The sequence below is a fragment of the Betta splendens genome, chromosome 22 (genome assembly GCF_900634795.4).
Source record: "Betta splendens chromosome 22, fBetSpl5.4, whole genome shotgun sequence".
Classification (NCBI taxonomy): domain Eukaryota; kingdom Metazoa; phylum Chordata; class Actinopteri; order Anabantiformes; family Osphronemidae; genus Betta; species Betta splendens.
In genome coordinates, this window is record NC_040900.2 from 11,653,106 (window position 1) to 11,672,734 (window position 19,629).

General features: G+C 40.6%; 1 protein-coding gene across 3 annotated transcripts; it reads left to right on the forward strand.

The window, feature by feature from the left end:
• Positions 1-138: 138 nt before the first annotated feature.
• On the forward strand, positions 139-17,807 carry sertad4 (SERTA domain containing 4). Of its 3 annotated transcripts, none has more exons than XM_029138287.3 (4): positions 139-1,856; positions 14,223-14,389; positions 14,818-14,939; positions 15,037-17,807. In XM_029138287.3, exons 2-4 carry the CDS (start codon positions 14,242-14,244, stop codon positions 15,817-15,819), a joined length of 1,053 nt encoding a protein of 350 aa, XP_028994120.1. In that variant the 5' UTR covers positions 139-1,856; positions 14,223-14,241; the 3' UTR covers positions 15,820-17,807. The 3 variants fall into 3 exon arrangements, with proteins under 3 accessions (XP_028994120.1, XP_028994121.1, XP_028994122.1); XM_029138288.3 differs by having other exon boundaries at positions 14,227-14,389; XM_029138289.3 differs by having other exon boundaries at positions 1,096-1,856; positions 14,821-14,939.
• Positions 17,808-19,629: the final 1,822 nt, after the last annotated feature.

A 19,629-nucleotide genomic window follows, 5' to 3' on the forward strand; every position in this document is an offset into this window, starting at 1 on the left:
TTTGTGTGTATGTGTCATTAAGCTGACATTTTACATCGACCATCAGTTGTTTCCACCATGAGGCTTTAGTACACTCGACTAAACTTGGACTCAGCATGCACTTCTATCAATCAACCAATAGGTGGAGCAATTATTGCATTTCAGCGGGTTGGCAATATTGAAATGTACAAATTTACCTATTTTACCTATTCTCATCCAAAGTCATAACTACAATAATTCACAGGAGTGCTGCAACGTTTCCCCATGAATCCAACTGCCTCCAGGTCTAATGGGAAGTGGATGAATTGTTTCAGCTCTGCAGGATAAGTAGTTCCTTACTATACAGTAGCTGCTGGAAGTAAAAAAAATCTGTAATATCCACAAATATTTCCTAATTTGAATGGTTTTAGGAAAAGAAACCTTTTAGGGTGGTTGGGATCTTAAAACATAAAAAAAATCATCATCATAAAATCATCTTAAAACATATACATAAGCACTCTGAAGAAAGGTTTTCAGTTAGATACGCTATATTTTATCACCCAACCATATAATAACACTCTACTCTTGACACATTTTTTGTCTGATTGATCTGATCTTGCTGCTTTGCGTGTTTTCTGCACAAACCCGAATCTTTGAGCGATAGTTCAAGTCAACAATCACAAGTCAAAAGAGGGAGCATAGACTGGATGAGACACAGAAGGTTTCTACAATTAACTGTGTTCTCCAGCGCATTCCACAGCTGAACACAGAACAAAGCGCTTAGGGGGAGAAATGCTGGAAAATAGGATTCAGTGGCTGCTGCTGTATCAAAGGGGAAATGCATAACAGATGAGAGGGGCTTGCTCCCTCCCCTCTCACCTCCCTGCAGAGCAGCTCTCCAACACGCTACCTCTGGGTAAAAAAACAAAAGTGTTAGGCCACCTTAAAGTGCTGTCGGAAATATAAATATGAAATATTTACATCACGTCCTAATAAAGTGCTATTAATTACAGATTTTAAGAACTGTTAAAAAATCATCAAAATGTATACAGTACAAAACATTGAGCAAATGACCCATTTGTTGGGTTGAATAAATGGAGACGGCATAACATTTAAACGTTTTGTTTGGGTATGTGCGTATATATGTAACATATATATAGTATGTAACATATATTTCTCACATTTAACGAATTAACAAAAAAAATAGACTTATAAGTTAAAAAAGCAATGAGGTTAAAGATGCCATTTGGGATGCCAAGAGTGCCTATTAATAATAAAGCAAAAAAATAATTAACGTATTGATAAACTCTACGAGCAGTAAGATTACAGAGTGTTCACCTACAACTTCGCGGACAAAACAGTGGGCGAAAATCCGAGCCGCGCCTGAACACCTCAGCAGTAGTTGACTGGAAGGGATGGAGCTGCGACGCTGGTGTTGTTCTCTCCGCCGAGCATTCATATTAACTGTCAACCCGGCTGCTCGGGACGCTCTGCACGGAGGAGCTCCCTAAATGGACTACGCACGAGCCTCTTCGCACGAGCCCAGGAGAAACAGGAAGAACGGCCGCTCACCTTTCCCTCCGACCGAAGCGCGCGCGGGGTCTCCGTGGGAGAAACGCGTCCATTTACTATTTGGACAAGTAGTTAATTAAGTCGTAATTAATTAGTAATTACAAAGGCAGTACTTGCGCCACCGCCGCTGTTTGCCTGTCTGCTGCTAGGCTAAATTTAGAAGGAACCACCGGAGGACTCCGTAGCCTAGTGTTTATTCAGTCCAGAGTTTTTTTGTTTTGTTTTTTTATTTTTTATTTTTTTATTTTCCAGCAACACCTTGGATTTCAGTCATTATTACGGAGCAAGCGTGGAGCCGAGGACAAGGTCTAACCAATTCAAAACAGGTGATTACACGTTTCAGCTAAATGTGCATACACTGATGCAGAAAGAGGCCTATTCAAAAGTGACTAAAAGTGTGCGGGCTAATGTTTAGTTTTGTTTAGTTATCGCGCAGTGTCGGCGTCTTTGTTCATTGTCAATTAGAGTCAAAGCTAATTCTGGCAGGTGGACAAACCTGGTTGACCGGGTTTCACTGGTGGGAAAAGAATAACAAAGCCATCTTTTATTGTTGTTACATTTAATTCCGGAAGTTAGAAATAAATAAAAAACTTGGCAACTACAGTACAATACATGATTTGAGTTTACTTAGCGTATTTATTTATTATCAATATGTAACTAGTTAATTTAGTTAGTGATCGCTGTGAGTGGATCGATGGGATCTGTTACTGCTGGATTTGTGGGAACTGGGGCAGCTGATAGCTTCTCTATATGACATGCAGAGGATACGGTCGTGCACATTATGCAGGCTGACATAATCAGCCACACTCTTGGCATCTATCCAGCTCCACTTCATTGTTTTGCTGGGTTTGCTCTTGGTGGCAAAGCCTGAAGTGGTGGATGCCTGTGTCACCGCTGCCTGCTGAAAGGAAGGGCTTTAGTCGATTTAGGGGAATTCTGAGCTGCTGTTGTAATTCTCTCCTTGATGTCGGTGACTGGGCTTTCTGAGACTTAGCCTCAGAGGCATCAGCTTCACTCACTGGACTTTAACGCATGTTCACCTCAAAATGGATGGGAAAAAAAATCACATCTTAACATGTCCTGTGGACATATTGATCATTTTTAACCTTCCCCAATTATTTAAATCTGGTAATAGGGTTGGATGCACCTCATCTCCAGTCACTGCCAGCAGCATCTGGAGTCACTTGCCAGGAATTATACCTTTGATATTCAGTTTCTCTGGAGGGAAAAGTGTGATACACTATGTGGACATATAGTGAGGCATATAACAAGGAAACACGTAACTCAGATTGGACACCAGAGAGTGGCTACAACAAGAGGAAGCAGCATGGTGGTTCCTGGCTTGTGGCTTAGACAAGACTGATGCCAGATTCCATCTTTTTGCCACCTGCCAAAGCCCCTCACCCCATCATCTTTATCAAAAGCCTCCATTGCGATTCCCCCCCTTCCAGTTGTGTCGCACGCTATCAATCATATCTTGCTCTCAGCAGAATCTTCTGCTCATTAAGGATGTGAACCTGTAGGTAGCCCGCAGCCCGTCTAGCCATTCATCTCTCTCAGCAGGGTGCCGAGACTTACATCTGGAGCAGAATTTCAAAACATGGCTGGATTGTAATGGATTGATTCTGCTTCAGTATATGGCTTGAAGCAGACACATGTAGTGTGAATCCATTTTTAAAGGCTGCATTGGTGCCAAGCATAAAATTAACAGCACTTTTGCTGTCTTGCTCAGACACAGACCTGCATAGTTATTTTTGCTTGCCTAAAAGGCAGAAAAGCAGGAGCGGTAGATAACATACATCACAGTGCTAAGAAAAGTCGACAGAAATGCTAATGGCCCGTCAGCGGTGATGATAGTTGGCTGGCTTCATTCCCTTTGTCTCTTCACTTTCCTGCCCTGTTTAGTGTAAAAGGTTCCAGCCAAGACAGACTGAGCTGCTTTAGTGTGTGTCTGTGTGTTTGAGAGGACCGCAGGGTGTAGCCCCAGACTTCTTTTTTCCCCTAAGGCGCTGCTTCCCCGTCGTGAATACGCCTTTTGTCCTCCAGAAAGACACACAACTACCATGGGCAACTTTAGAGGAAAGGAGAGTGCACATTTGTTTCCACACAAGTATAAAAATAGAGGAAGGTGTGACATGACTTTTATTTATAGCAAAGACCTTATGACTTCATCCCAACTAAAAACAAATGCATTTTCGTGCACATAAAATCTCCGTACAGAAGGTAACCTAACTAAATGTACAAAACCTGGTTAAAAATGTGGTTGATGTCACAATTTTTCATTAGCTTATGCAATATGCAAAATTCCCTTCCCATTGTCTGCTGCGGACATTAACAGGTTTAGCGTATAGTGATGCTGTTCTTTAAAATGAACTCAACCCAATGCCCTTGTCTTCCTTTAATGTGCTGCATCCACCTCTGGGAGCATTGGCAGTGACATACCCACAGAGCCCTGGCCTGTTAACCCTCACAGCCACAACAAGCCATCCCCAGATAGTCCATATTGCAGCGCGTACAGCCACCCTGTCACAATACATGTGTCATCACTCAGTAAGAAAAGTGCCAGGCGAGGGCCTGCAGGGGCTGAGCCCAGTGTAGTCATGCCACTGTGGCTAAGATGGCTAGCCACCAACTGCACGCTTCTCTGATGTCTCCTGACAGGCTGCAAGCTGGCCCAAACGCAAACTAACACACACAAAAAGAGACAAAAACATCAACATAGCACAGCATGAAGGTCCAGAGGCTGAGGAGACAACCACTTGGCTGTATACAAATACAAAATCATCTGTATACAAATATGCATATATAGTGTATAAAGTTTTATATTAGATCTCAAACACCAGTTTGGTTTCCTCTCATCTATGAAACTTAGATATTTAAAGAAGTACACTTAAAAAAATACCCTGATTTGGGGTTTTATACAGTTATAATAAAAATATGCATGGAAGACTTATGAGTCTTATTGAAAAGAAGCTATATAGATCACTGATTGTCAGACATGTTCATTTTTAAATTTTGTTTATCGTGAGATGAGAAATTTTCTGATTTTCATTTAGTTGCATAATTTTTTTTGCACACTAAATGTTAAAAAGAAATTAATGTGTAAAAAAGTGTTAAGGCGTGTGCATACACAGTAAATTACAGCAGTACTTACAGCTAAGATTAGAAAACCTGTGTAACGGTTCTGGTGTTGTGTGTCCAACTACAAGGTTTGTAAAGCCGTAAAACAACATTATTCACAAAAGGGTGAGAAAGATGTTGGTGCATGAACAATGCCACTTCCCTACACAGAGTCCAACGAGTGGTGAGAGGAAACCTAGTAGCCAGGGAGCCTACTTGTCTTTAGTTTTAGGAGGGCAGGATTGTGGCCCGAGCTGCCCACACAGAACCTCCCAAGCAGCACTGCAGCAGCCACAGAGACAACACCCGAGGTCAGAATGGACCACTGTTGGGTTAACGCCAGGAGAACCAGAAGCAAACACTCCCCCTCCCTAGTGGGACAGTTAACCCCAGAGAATGGAACACGGCCCGTGGAACCCAGAAAAGGACCCACCCCCAGTCCACCACCCCCATCTGAGTGACATGGCGCCCACCTCAGCAGCCTGACCATATTGCATGGTGCCACGTTGGGCCTGCAACACGATGCTGGCAATTGGTGGAGTTGGCAGAATAGACCTCCCAGGCACACAACACACCCTAAGCGGAGAACAGATCGCAGGGTCCGCAGCACCTCTTGAGCCATGCCCCCCCCCTCTCCTCAACTAGGGAGAAGCAGGGGACAAGGGAAAAGGCACCCCAGAGCCACACAGGCCAGCTTGAATGTGAGTGTGTGGAACTTGATTGCGTGAAAGTGGGGGAGACTTTCAGGAACATGACCGCTGGCTGATAGAGTGCCTCCTGGACAGTGTCTCCTGACCCTAGATGTTTATTATGACTACCCAGGTCATCACAAACAGCATAGCCGAAGCCAGCCTTCCTCCTCTGTCACACTTATTATTTGTCTCACTCAAGCATCAGTCACACGCCAGTCAACCCCCTAAATCGGCCTACTCTAGCTCCAAGGGCCAGTTCCAGCAGTCATCACAACCCAACTGGAGGGATACCATGCAGCCATCCCAGATTGAACCCACCTACTGCCCTCATCTCAGACAGGCAATCCCGGCCCCGCCACTCAACGGCAGACATGGCACAGCACCCCAGCTCCCATGCATCCCACCTGGAATATGGAATCAATCAGAGTGTAGTTCTAGTTGATAATTCGAACAAGCAGACAATGTGTATAAGGTAGTAATCTGACAAGATGTTTAAATATTAAGTAGTGCTTAATTTCTTTTTGGTTTTCCAGTTCATGAAGAAAAATTTCTTTGCGCCAAAGAAGGCAGAAAGATGTTTGTGTGATGTGTTTGTCTCTAGGTCAAGCCCACTTAGATCCTCTAAAAGGCAGAGTGCAGGGCTTCCAGGGATTTGACGCAGGTTGACAGGTGTTCACATGACATGAGCATGACCAGAATGCATGTAGGAATCTATCTGCTGCGTTGAGTTTGTGAGACCCATTTGGAACATTCTTTGTCCTGTATAGTGTGTTATATGAAAAATTTTATATTGTAGTAATTGTAAATTGGTATTGTTTGTCATTTGGAATAAATTAAAACATATATTTATTCAGAACGAGAGTAGTGGTGATGTCCAAATCAGCTTCCCTTTTAGAGATCGGGAGGCTTATTGTGTCTTCAACATTGTATATTAAAATATAGATTTTTGATATCTTTTTCAGTTAGAGTTCAATAAATTGTTCTATTGCTTTTGGTGTTTGCATTTGTATAGGAGTAGTTTTAGTTTTTGCATTAAGTATTGGTATTAGTTGCTGTTAGTCTAAGAAATTGGCACGAGTGATTTCGTATCGGGACAATAGTTCTTCAAGATGGTAAATTTGTCTCTTGAGGGAAAATTGTTTTAGATGTGTTATCCCTTTGTTATGCCAAATAGGAAAATGTATTGCCTTTTTGTTTTGTGGAATGTCTGGATTGTTCCAAAGACATGTTTAATGGCAAAGTGTAAGCAAGGAGCAGGAACGGTAAATGCACAACTTTAATGTATCTATCCAGGAAGAGTCTGTTAGACTGGGTTTTATCCATTTGTGGACATGATTCAGTCTGTTGACAAGAAAATAGTGATAGAGGTTTTTAGGCTAAATGTTTTTAAGCTAATTCATAGTGGCCTGTTTCTCCACAAAAATTGTGAAATGTATGAGTCTAATGTCTTAAACCACACCTTGCCTGGCTGGGTTGGAATCATTGAGAACATGTAGTTAGGTTTAGGCAGGATCATCATTTTAATGGTGGCAATTCTTCCCATAAGTGAAATGGGTAAGAGGTTGGCTTCTACAGTATTTGTTTTAATAATGGATTATAGTTTAGATCAATAAGCTGAATGTCATTGTAAGAACACATTTCATTCACCAAGTTAAACCTCTTCAAGGTTTAGTCTGCATCAGACTAGACAAGGCTGCCCACTCTCTCCATCACTATTTGCAATATTTATTGAACCACTAGCTGAAGCAATTAGACAACATGAACGAATTACTGGAATATCGACCAAATCGGTAAATCACAAAATGAGTTTATATGCTGATGATATTTTATTGTTCGTCCTGAAGCTGCAGAAGTGTCTACCTACAACTCTCCGTCTCCTACACTAGATGAAATCTCACCACTTTCAGAATAGTCTATCAACTGGCCAAAATCTATAGTGTTATTTCTTAAACATTTGTTCTGACTGTGGCATTTGCTGAGCTATATAGTATTTGGATTCTATAAATGAGTTCCCGATGCCAAATTTGCATTTCCAAAGCTTTTTTCAGCATCTAAGGAAGTAGTCAACAACTCTTTTGAGCTCCTATACTGTAATTGTAAAATCTGACCCTAGAGGTGCCTCACTGATCTCTAGGCAGCAAAGAGACAGATAAAGAGTTGCTTGTTGCTTGTGTTTTTTTAGATTAGTTACTAATGTCAGAATTTACATTTTGAACATTGTTGTGAAGTGACCAGTTGGTTTTATGCCATCTAGGTGATTATTTTACAAGAAACATTCCACAGACGTTGTTTGCTAGCTTTTGGGGTTTTAATTTAGTGGTAATGTATTACATGTTAATGGCTGGAGCAGCCCATCTAAGAAAGTACAGTAGCGGTTGTAGATATGATACATGACTGAGGCAAGCGTCTTCACATAGGTCAACAGAACATCGTTAAGAGTAAATAAAACGGAAAAAATCTACTGTACCAATTGACACGTGGACCAGTACTGGGACTACTGCTTTAGAGCATTCTATGATGCATTTTTGATAATTACACGTTATTTACTTTACATATTTACTAAAGACATTAGAACACCGACTGACCTATAGTTTTTTTAATACAGAAATAGTCCTAGCTTATGAGCCAGTTGTTGATGTTCAAGCTCACAAATCGCAGTGTTTTGGTTTTTATCTCTGTGAAGCAATAAAGCCTTGTCTGTCTAATATGCCCAGCATGAGAATTCTTAGTGTTTCTCTGGCTGTGGTCCACTCTACTAGCAGGGGGCTAATCGTTTGCTATTTGAGCGTCTCAGTTTTGATTCATAACACAGAGTGCCTTGTTGTTTGCTGCTCTGAAAAAAAGCTTGATGTTATAAAACCCATTATCTATCTATTTTCTTCTACACATTATTAGTCATTATATCACTTTTGTGTTTTGGGTGGATGACGCTGAGCTCAGCATATCAAGACATATTATATATAATATCTACTAGGATGGGATCTTCTTGTAGGTTCAAGCACCACAAGATATCAACACTTGATGCTTTCAGAACAAGCAACATTTTATAAAAGGTATAAAAGGATTATGAGAACTGTATAATGAATAAATAACTACAGTACATACATACAGTACAACATAATATCATGGCTTTTTATTAGCTAGGTTTCAGTGCTGGAAATTGGATGCCAAGAACAAAGGACAATTATAAACAGATGGCCAGTTAACACCAAGACACAACAGGTATTCCAGGTGACAGGTTTCACGTGCTCTGCTGCTGTCAAAACAAATCGACATTCAGTAATGTATGTTTAAGCAGAGACAGCAATCATCAAACTGAAAAGAAAGTGCCAGGACTCAGGTTTTCTCTTTCAGTGAGATTCAAAATGTCTGCCATGAGATCACAGAGATTTCAGGAAACTTGCCGTTGAAGCTCCTGTCAGCAACCACAGGAAGCTCGTTCAGGGCTACGCCCACTTATCTTCTCACTGTGGGGATTCATCTCCTAGATTTGGTCTACGGCACAAACTACCGCTGTACTTGCTCACCCACACCTGTCTCTGCCTGTACAGGGATAAGTACTGACATACACAAGGGCTGAAACTGACAAGAGCTGACATTGTCAAAAGTGACAGTTTCTCCTACTTTGCACACTTACACAAGCTTACTGTCAACATTCATTCCTTCTCACAATATATTTGTTAGATTGATACTAAATATATAAGAGAGAAGAGAAGAATAATGTATGAGTGCTTACTGCTAGTAATGCACTGGTCTAAGAGGTTTCTACTGTACTGTATTCCTAAGGGGGTTATGTCACCAATCTTCGGAATACAATGATTCTAGTTTGAGGCTTTTGTGCATATAATGGTATTAAACTGCTGTACCTTTCTATATCACAATATCTGCTTCTAGCTGACAATTTCCAATGATGTAATCTGAAGGAACTCTGCAGTTAAGATGAAGTCATCTCCAGAGAGAGAGAGCGCATCTACAGTGTTTACATATTTTTTTATATTAATATCTACATCGTTTTTATTTGATTTATATTCTTCATTCACTGGGTGTGTCTCTATACAGTAAATCCCTGTTCCCCCATGATTTATCTGCCTGATTGTGTACAGTTGTTAAATCAAGACATAGCGCATGATGAGGTGCGCCGTGAGATCCTCAGTCTGGGACTTTTTTTGATGTGAAAACCACAGACACACTGCTGCTAAAGTATCTGTTCCCCCAAGGCTTGGAAATACTTACAATTCTGGGTAAACACACACACACACCCACACACACAATGGATTCATTAAAATATTTTAGACCACAGGGGAAAAAATCTTTGAAAGAGCACAAAGTTTATTAGAGACATGTTTCATACTTTCATAATCAGCAAGCAGATGAGAACATTTGTCATTTGGTTCATGAAACAATGAAACAATCCTACTGAAAGAACAATCTGACTATACTATATATATATATATATATATATATATATATATATATATATATATATATATATATATATATATATATATATATATATATATATATATATATATATATATATACAGAATACAGACAGTAGAGCTATAACTGCGCATACCAACATAGTTTTTATTGTGTTATAAAAAAAGTCTGAAGTGTTAATATAAGGTTAGTTTGCTGATCTCAGGCGGCACCTTACGATGACAACAAATTCATCACTTTGAGTCCTCATCAATATTTAAAGCAATGGGTCCTGTTTTAGTGAGACAAGTGGACAAAAGCACTGAAGATGTGAGCAATTCTACATCTACTGTACATGCAGTGCTCTCTTTTCGCAGTTCAGAAAGAAAATAACTGAACTGATGAATAAGTAGATTCTGGTGCTTTCACTGTAGGTCACTGTTGCCTAATATGTTGGAAATTATTTAATGAAATTCTGTGGAATACGTGGAGATGAATTGATTAGATTTTGATTACTGAGCTAATTTGTGTTCACCTATTGTGAATGTGATATATCATCTGTTTGGACACATGCAGGATACATTATGCAGTAAATATCGGCTGAAACAAGTTTAGCAAGCTCATTTAGATATATGCAAGCATGTGATTTACTGTAGGAGCTGGTTCTATATTTGTTTCTGCAGAAAGCATAGTTAGTGTTGGTTCATTCTTTTTTCAACTTTCCTTTAGTGTCAGCTTTAAAATTGTACTGTACAAATACAGTACTAGTTTATACACTTGTTCATTGTCTTGTATTTACATTATTAGTATTACTGCTATTATTATTAGTATTATTTTATTTACCTGTATGTGTTAATGTGGTTTAATACCATAATTTAATGCATATTCCCAATCTAACTTTTCATCACAAACATCAAAAGTGCGTCATTTGTAAAGCTGCAAAAAGCAGAAATTGTGGCTGCGAGGTTGACTGTCATAGCATCAGTTGACAAATATTTCAGGACACTACAAGCTGTGCATGTCTGAGTGTGTGCGCCTGTCTATCTCAGCGCTGGAGGGAGTGAGTCAATCACAGCAGCAGAAATCATCCCTGCGGGCGATCTTTCTCCACTTATGACAAGGCTCCTAAGGCACTTATCTTTCCTCACTGACTCATTCCATCCATTCCTCCCTCTAACTCACCCCATTCTTTTTCTTCGTCTTTGTCATTCTCTCTCTCCCTTCCGCAGTTTGTGTTGTGTCCCATCACTGCAATTAACTTCTCCTCATCAAGGGTTGTAATAGAAAAGAAGGTGAGATGGAAAGTCAGGCATGGGGTAGAGAAGGTGCGAGGGAAGGGAGATAAGAGGAATGATGCCAGAAGAGCTGTGGCTGAACAGAAGTAAAGCAGTGTCTCGCATACGCACACTTGCACACACTTCAACACACGTAGGTTCTGTTTTTCTCGCGTACACTGTTAAACATAACTACACACACATGGCTTGCACTCGCTCTCAATCATTCTCACATTCCGGTGCGATGCAGGCAGAAACGGGATGATATTCCCCCCAAGAGAATTTTTTTCTTGTTCCCTGTTTTTATTTCTCAGCCTGCTACTTCTTTCTTTTTCACAGTTTCTCCTCCTCCTCCTCCTATTTTTGAGGTACAAGAAGTATTGCTGTACATATACTGGGTTCAAATAGCTGTCAACTGTGACCGCTATTAAACAGATGTCAGAGAAAGAGAGAGAGATAGAGCTTCAGAGTTGGGGATAAAAGGAGGGTGGGGGGATGCTTAGATGGAGGTCCCTACGGAGAGCAGAGGGAGTGATAGCGTGCCTGTTTCTTTGTGCCCAAGCAAACATAGCGACAGCAGCAGCGATGGGAGGTGATGGGAAGGAAAATGGCTGAGGGTAAAACAGTAGCTCGGGGGAAACGCGAAGGGCCAAATCTGCTAATTAAGCATGGCATTGGTGTTTAATAACACTGACAGAATTAGCCCTGGTTGGTGGTCTTTGGTAGGGGAGCCATCAGCAGTGAAACCCCGCGAGGGAATGTTTTTTTCTCTGACATCAAATAATTAAATGTTAGTAATTCAGGGTGTAGCAGAGTGTGCTTAGTTGTGGATTCCTTTATAAAGAAAAATATTATATATATTATAGCTTAATTTACACAAGCATTGGCAGCCATTAATGCAGTAATAATAATAGCGATTCCTCTATGACAGTGGTCCCTATTCCCCGGGCTGCAGAGTGGTACCGGTCCATGGGTCAATTAGTACCAGGCCACGAATTGTTAACTTACATTTTTTCTGTTTTATTATGTTGTGTGATTTTTGTTTTTTTGGGGGGGTTCCCGGAATCTCTGCACTACATCCCTCTCTGACTCACTCTTGACTCATGGCACGCTTGCCTCGTTCTTGTGTCTTACCTACAGTACTGTACACCTGCCTACAAGGTGCTGCTTCATTCAGAAACACGTAACACATTATGGCGAGATTGAAAGCCCCAAGCTAGCTAGCATCGTTTATCCCAGCATTAAATAGTGAAGGTACAGGAGAAGAGCCTAGGACTACAAAGAAAAAGAATGCTGCATTTAACAGACAATACCGGGAGTACTATTTATTACAGCAGGTTGTTCCCACACACCAAGCCCGCACTGCATAATATGTAGCGACCAGCTCTATCCAGGCCTTTTAACTGCTTGACCACTTGGAGACCTAAGCATTCTACATGTTACGCTCTGCTAATAAAGTTGCATACACATTAGTGCTTTCAAGTTTATTATTATATTAAGAAAATAGCAGTTTTTATGCTGATCCTATCATATTATTTTGTTTCATATTTCTGCCACACCATAGAGACCGGTCCAGGAAAATATTATGTGACATTAAACTGGTCCACTGCACAGAAAATGGTGGTTGGGGACTGCTGCTCTCTGATACATAATCAATAAATGACCTTTTTGATCTAAATCTTAAACACAAAACACTAAAACTAAACAACTCCCATAATTTGTCAAGTGTGTATAATCTACCTCAATCACCTTTTTATTTCTGGAAAACCATATTGGTCAAAAGGTTCACAGGCAAACTTGTTTTCCAAGTAAGGGATTTGAACCCATGGTCTATTAGCTGGGAGGCAACGGTGCTGTTTTAAGACAACTGTTCCCATAGAAGTTCTCGTGTTTGCCTTGTCTTGTTTTGATTGTTGAACAGCTCAAAGTCAGTCCCCTGTTCAGTCATCACAACAAAAACTAATCCATACACTATGAATAAATAGTAGGGGTTGTTTATCAGGAACATACTGTATGGAGCAGACTGTTGTAGTCGACTGTTGAGACCTCGTAAAACAGGTGCTTTAAAGAATACAAACATACAGCCGAGATGCTGTTGTTTTGGAAAGAGCAGCACAGATGATGTTTCAGAGGCTTAAGAGTTGGTTAAAAGCAAACATAAAACTCCAGCATGCAAAGATAAAATTAGCCCAGGTAGAAGAACAGGAGACACTTTGAGTAGGAAAGGTGTTGACAAGGAAGGCCAGCTGTTGATGCAGCTGGCTTTGAATTTTTCATGAATGGGTGGAAACAACAGCAAACCAAATGACACTTATTCACTGTGATCAAAAGAACGATAACAGTTTCCCACCATGGCTTCACAGACTCACAGACATTGACTCTCAGGCCCCTCGGTGTCTTCACAGTAAGGCTCTGTTTTCCGATAGAAAAAAGCTCAGTTGGCAGCCTGGTGCTGCTTGCTGCCAAGTAGTGTGTCTCTCTCATGTTTCCTGTATGTGCATCTCTTTCGTGTAAAACACTAAGCCATATACTGTTGCTTTAAACATTACTATTTTTAGCAAATAACTAAATCCTGCAACATTGTTCCTCCTGGATCCTCTTTCTCAAGTTGTTTACATTGTGATCTGGACGCACTGACACTTTGCACACCTCCTCTGCTGCCTAGATCACCAGGCTGTCAACACAGCTTCCCAGTGTGATTAAATGTGTGAGATCTATTTCACTGAACAAATGGGTGTCAAACATCTCGGGTAACTTCCCTACAAACTAATCAATAGGGAATTTATGGTGTGAGTGGGTGTCATCACTCCATCTGTGTTGCGCTGGTTACTGTACATATCAGAGAGCTGCCAGCCATCTGCCAATTTGTAGAGCTGAAAATGATTGCCATACAGATTTGTCACGCAGCTTGGACAGAAGATGGTTACTCCTCCACACAACGCCAAAGTCTTTGCCAGTATCAGGGATGAACATGTTAACATTTACCAAATCATTAGGAAAACATATGCAAAATGCTGGTGAGATTTCCAGAGGTGACATGCATTTCAGTTTCCTGATGCTGGTAATTATTGATATTGGACACAAGAGACTTTACATATTCCTGTCATACTATATACTGTAACAACTGTGGGAACTTACTCTCTCCTGTTTCTTGTTGACGTCATTGTTTTAATCTATTTTCTTCTAGACAGAAATCTGAGAAAGAGATGACCCTCGTTTTGTCCATGAATCCTTTCCTGGACCCCGAAGGAGACCCTCCGCCCTATCACCCCATATGGGAGAGTGAGCGGCACACAAAGACCTGCCTGTCAAACCCAGCGCCACCATGCAGCTCTGAAGAGCAATTCACGCAAGGTACAAACACCAGCACAGATGTGCATTCAGTCATCTGTTTAGGCCTAATTCAATTAGCATATTAAGCTCACCTAAAACATTAAAAGCAAAACATTTTGATTCATCGCAGTTCATAAAATGTTGTTTTTCACAAACTATACATCATGAAATTGTTGGGAGTAGTGTGTGCTTTGACTAAACACCTTAAAAAACATTTGCAGTCAGATATAAATATAATTAAGGAACCTGAGAATAATACCAGACTGTATCAGCAGTACAATCAGACAGCATAGGCTACACAGGATGTAACAGCCTTTCCTTGAATTATCTATTGATTAAGTTTATGTTTTTCTTTTATAGTTTGTTTATAGTGTCAGATTGAAAAACTATTCTCCCAAAACTATTGCTATTATTTAGAAATTGTTTGGTTTTGTCCCTGTCCGTGTCAGCAGTACCCCCTTGTAGACGAGTTCCAGATCATGTGTCAGTGTCACAAATTGCATACTTCAAGAGGAAGTTTGTTGATGATGATGATGAACCTCCCTTCAGTTTCAGGACGTACTGCCAGAGTGTAAGTATTGATGCACATTCAGACAGCAGCATAAATAAATTTAACATTTACTCTAACTGACCGGACACTGCACAGCTAACAGGGGACTGTCCTACAGGTCGCCTCTGTTTTGGAGGAGCGTGCCCATGTGCTGCGTCTGTCCTTGGAGAAGATGAGATTTATCGACGACCCTGAGGCCTTTCTCCGTCGCTCTGTCCTCGTTAACAACCTCCTGCGTCGCCTGCGAGCAGAGATCCTGCTCCAGAGCACTGACTGGTGCTTCCCGCCAAATCCAACATTTGCCACGGGGTCCTGTGTCCTTCCACCCAGCAACAACCCAGCCCACCAACCATTTCAAGGAGCAGTACCCGCCCGGATTTGCTTATCACCCCAAGCTGGACCGCCCTTCCGTAAGCGCTTCCGAATGGTCCGTGGAGGACAGGGGGATCTACGTCCTGACTGTGCACAGACATGCTGCTGTATTTATGCAGTGGCAGCAGCTGCAGGACATTACCTGCACTTCCCATTCTCCATGTATAATGCAGCACTCTCTACCTGCTCATCCACTCCACACTCTTCCTCCTTTGTTCAACTTGCTAGCCATAGTAGGTTAGGGCTAACAATGGCTGTAGATGATGAGGAAGAGGATGTTGACGAGGAGGAGGAAAAGGAATATGAGGAAGAAAGAGAAGAGGATGAGGAAGAGGAAGAAGATGAAAGAAGACCAGCAGGGCCTTCTATTGATGTTGTTAAAGACAAGTTAAGACAGAAGACTGGTGTTATACTAGGTCATGCAAACACAAGGACAGAAGAGGAGACCTGCATGAAAGAAAAGTTAGAAGAAAAGGATGAGGGAGAGCATGAGGAAATGAGGAAGAGGACGAAGAAGATCCGATTGTGAGACCTTGTCAGTGGGACTCAGGAGGAGAGCTTAACAAAGTTAGCTTTTTCCACCGCAGGGACTCAGACAATGACAAGCTTTATGAGAAGTTACTTGTATTTTATGAAAATGTACAATTGATGACAGCTGTTTTTAGCTCTCCTCAGAAAATGAAGTTGAGGTCTACTTACACCATTATAATACCAAGTCAGCTTTATTTTTGGTATAACTTACACATACTCTTTAAACTTTATTTCAGGATGAGAAAACTAACCAGTACTTTGAGTTTGTTGGCAATGAAAATAGGGGAAGTTGTAGTTTTATATGGTGGGATCCTAAATCCCAAAGCTGAAGTGAAGCTTGCTATTGCACTGTCTCCAAGACCATGTTCAGGCTCCACAGCACAAAACTAACAGTCTCAAATGGGGCTTTATACAGTATTTGTGCAATGATCTCGATTCATGACCCTAAACAAGCCTATGAAATGAAGGGTTGTGGATTTCCAAACGTGTGCTTCTGTATGTGTTTACAAGTTATGATGTAGCATTTTAAAACTTGATTTGAAGATGTTGTTATTCATTTTAAACACTGGTTACACGTTCTTGTGTACCTGTTGACTTTGACGCTGTCTCAGGCAAAGGCAAGTTACTGTGGTGCAGCAGCAGTAAGATGTGTATTCTTCATAGTATTTAAGGGACAACAATCATAAAAAATGGAAATGTTAAATGACAATTTCAAGTGCCTTAGTGTTTTTATAGACACATGTATATTATGTATAACCGTAAAGTAGTGATTCCAAGTGACTGCGTTTGACTAAAACAGGGCCTGTACAGTAATTAAATACAGTATTTTTGTTTTCAAATGGTGAGCAGATGAACAATTTGACAAACCTTTCCCAGCTAAAACATGTTCTGTCCTGCTATACACCATAATGCATGTTTTCCAGAACTACAGTATCTGTCCAAACAAACACAAAGCCAACATTTGTGCAAAAGGCATGAAAAACCTTTTGCAGTGTGGTTTGGTTGCTCTGTTCATTTAAACTAAGGGTTTACAAAAACATTTGTAAAGTAAAATGATCATACTATAAACTGTAAAATGATTTGACAGATTTAGAAGCCATCATAACTGGAAACTCTAGACACATATTCCTATATGCTTTTGCATTTTCTCCTTAACCATTTTCTTAGTGATCAGATGTTAAGTCACTGAGAGAAAAGGAATGTTCATTAACTCACAATTGACCTTTAATTAAACTATTGATAACAAACAAGTAAATAGCAGGTATGAATTATTGGACATTTGTCCCATAGCAAGTAAATTACTTAGACTCAGCGTCATAAGATGTCAAAAACCTGACTGTTATTTGTACAGATGGAAATTTTCACCCACCTGTTTTATAAAAAGTATCCTTCAAAGAAAAGATCAACATTTTGATTGGCATCAGAAGAAATCCAAGCTCTGCTAATGCTAATCATTTAGAGAAACTGACATACAGGATGTCACAGTCTTATCAAAGCACAGTATGACCTGCCTGTGTTTCCTGACTATCCAGTTCCTGTAAAACATCAAGCGAGGCTGACTGAAACGCCTTGGCTGCAGACCATTGTTACTGCAGCAGTTACAGTAGGCTGAGGGCAAATGGTGTGTACGTATACAGTATAATATGTCATTTTATAATAAAACAGAGCTTTAAGATCAGCCACTCTAGGACATGAACTTCATTATATACCAACCGATTCTTATTGACATACAGTAGTGGAGCCTTCCTGTTATAATGGTTGTTTGTTTGAAGAATGCAGTCCACACCCTAAAAATCATCACAAACCAAAGTTGTTTTGTAAAACCGGTAATATTAGTCAACCGTGTTTGTTTTTGTTTTTTTGTGTGATGTGCCCAATGGCACACGTTGCACAAGGTGGATGGTTATCTGTTGGTTTGCTGGGTGGATTATTCCTGTGTTGACTCCTGTGTTTTTTCCTTTGGCCATAAAAAACAGATCAAAAACAGTTGTGTGCCGTCTTATTTAATTTCAGTTCTCCAATTCTTGCAAATATAAATGGTACTTCTTAAATGGAAGAAATTTGATGAAGCACTATGTTTCTGAGACTAGAATGTGTAAAACTGCATTGTCTGTTATTGAAAACAACAAAGAGCAAGTGTGTTCTGATAACTTTATGTGTTGTTCTGTGACAAGTGTAAAGATCAGTAAAAGACATGTTGAAAAAAAGATTGTTATTCTGTTATTCATTTGCGTTACATTGATTCTTGTGGGAGCTGCGATGCTGCAGCTTATTGCACACACCAAATGCCACGACTCTTGTTAATCACACTGCGCTCAGAGAAGTCACCTCCGCTCTACTCCCTGCTCTCCCTGTCATTGTCCCTGCAGTGTTAGCTGTAATGTCTGTGTCTCATGCATCCTAGGGATTAACCAGCGCTTGTAACACGCTCATCGACATCCACTGGTACATATGCTACAGTAGCAGCTGGTTCAAATGCTCGCGATCATGTAATAACGGTGCTCACTACTGCATGTGTCCTGTTTACATTGTACGCGCATGCATGTGGATGCGACACTGAAGCCGGGGGGTTAAATCCCAGGTTCTGACAGCTCTGTTGTGAGGTGAGGATGGAACACATCTGCTTCAGGGGTGTGTGTATGCTGCCACTCAGTCCCTGGCTCTTTCTGCCAGTGTCTCGCGTTTTACAACACACATCATTACCTTTAATCTTTCTGTCATAATATAGGTTTACAGTGTATTGTTACAATTAGGTTCTTTTCATAAAATTAGATGAGGCTTTATTCTTTATTTAAAAAAAGACAAAATTTTAAACAAAACTACACTTTTTTACATTTTGTTGCTATTTATTAAATAATACCAATTTCAGCAGTACTTTGTGTATTTGATTCATGTATTCAATATCCTCCATTTAACCTTACTACTTACACAGTGTGAAGAAATGTTTGCATATGTATCTACACAATGTAGTTACTATAGGAAGAATACTGCACTATAGGGGTGGCAGTGGCTCAAGAGGTAGAGCTTGAAAATGAACCATTAATCTTAAGATCAGTGGTTGAGCCACTGCTGTATTCTACAAGACTTTCAACAAAAGATTTGTCATAATTAATTTCTTGTATAATTAGGTCTATCACAGATTATAATAAGTGACATCATCACATCACAGCCGGGCTTTGTCAGAAAGTTTTTTAGAAGCAATGTGTGTGTGTGTGTGTGTGTGTGTGTGTGTGTGTGTGTGTGTGTGTGTGTGTGTGTGTGTGTGTGCTTGCAGGAACGCATGCAAAATCTGTATGCAGACACAGCACAAACAATGCTCTTTTTCCGCACATGCCTTCACCCATTCTTCCCCCAGTGCCTAAGGCAAAGATGGGAACTTGCCAAATAATACACACACACTCACAGACATCACTGGGCGAGTGCTGAGGAGAGAGGAGCTGTCATTTGTCAACAAGGAACTTTGGCAGCTCACCGTTGCCATGGGAACTGTCTGTTGCTGAGGACTGGTTTTGCATCACAAGGTCCTTAAATTGGCTCCAAAGCCTCAGAGATCCCACCCCTCCTCCACCCGGCTCACCTCCATCTCTCACAGCTTCAAACAAATTGTGAGGATTTTGTGTGTATGGGAGGGGGGTGCATTTTATTTTCTCTCCTCTCCCTGTTGTCTTCCAACACAGATACAGAATTCCTCAGGTTTTTTTTCCCGCTCAAGTTTTCTTGTCAGCAGCAGATTTGTATGTGTAGTCTGAGTTACAACAGCTAAATGATGGTAAGATCATATCTGTGCAGAGGGTGAAAAGACCTATTT

Bases quoted from the DNA above. Each gene is read 5' to 3' on its own strand.
- sertad4 (XM_029138287.3), top strand. From the start codon at position 14,242: ATGACCCTCGTTTTGTCCATGAATCCTTTCCTGGACCCCGAAGGAGAC. The intron at 14,390-14,817 runs GTACAAACACCA...TGTCCGTGTCAG, and splicing joins TGAAGAGCAATTCACGCAAG to CAGTACCCCCTTGTAGACGA. The intron at 14,940-15,036 runs GTAAGTATTGAT...ACTGTCCTACAG, and splicing joins TCAGGACGTACTGCCAGAGT to GTCGCCTCTGTTTTGGAGGA.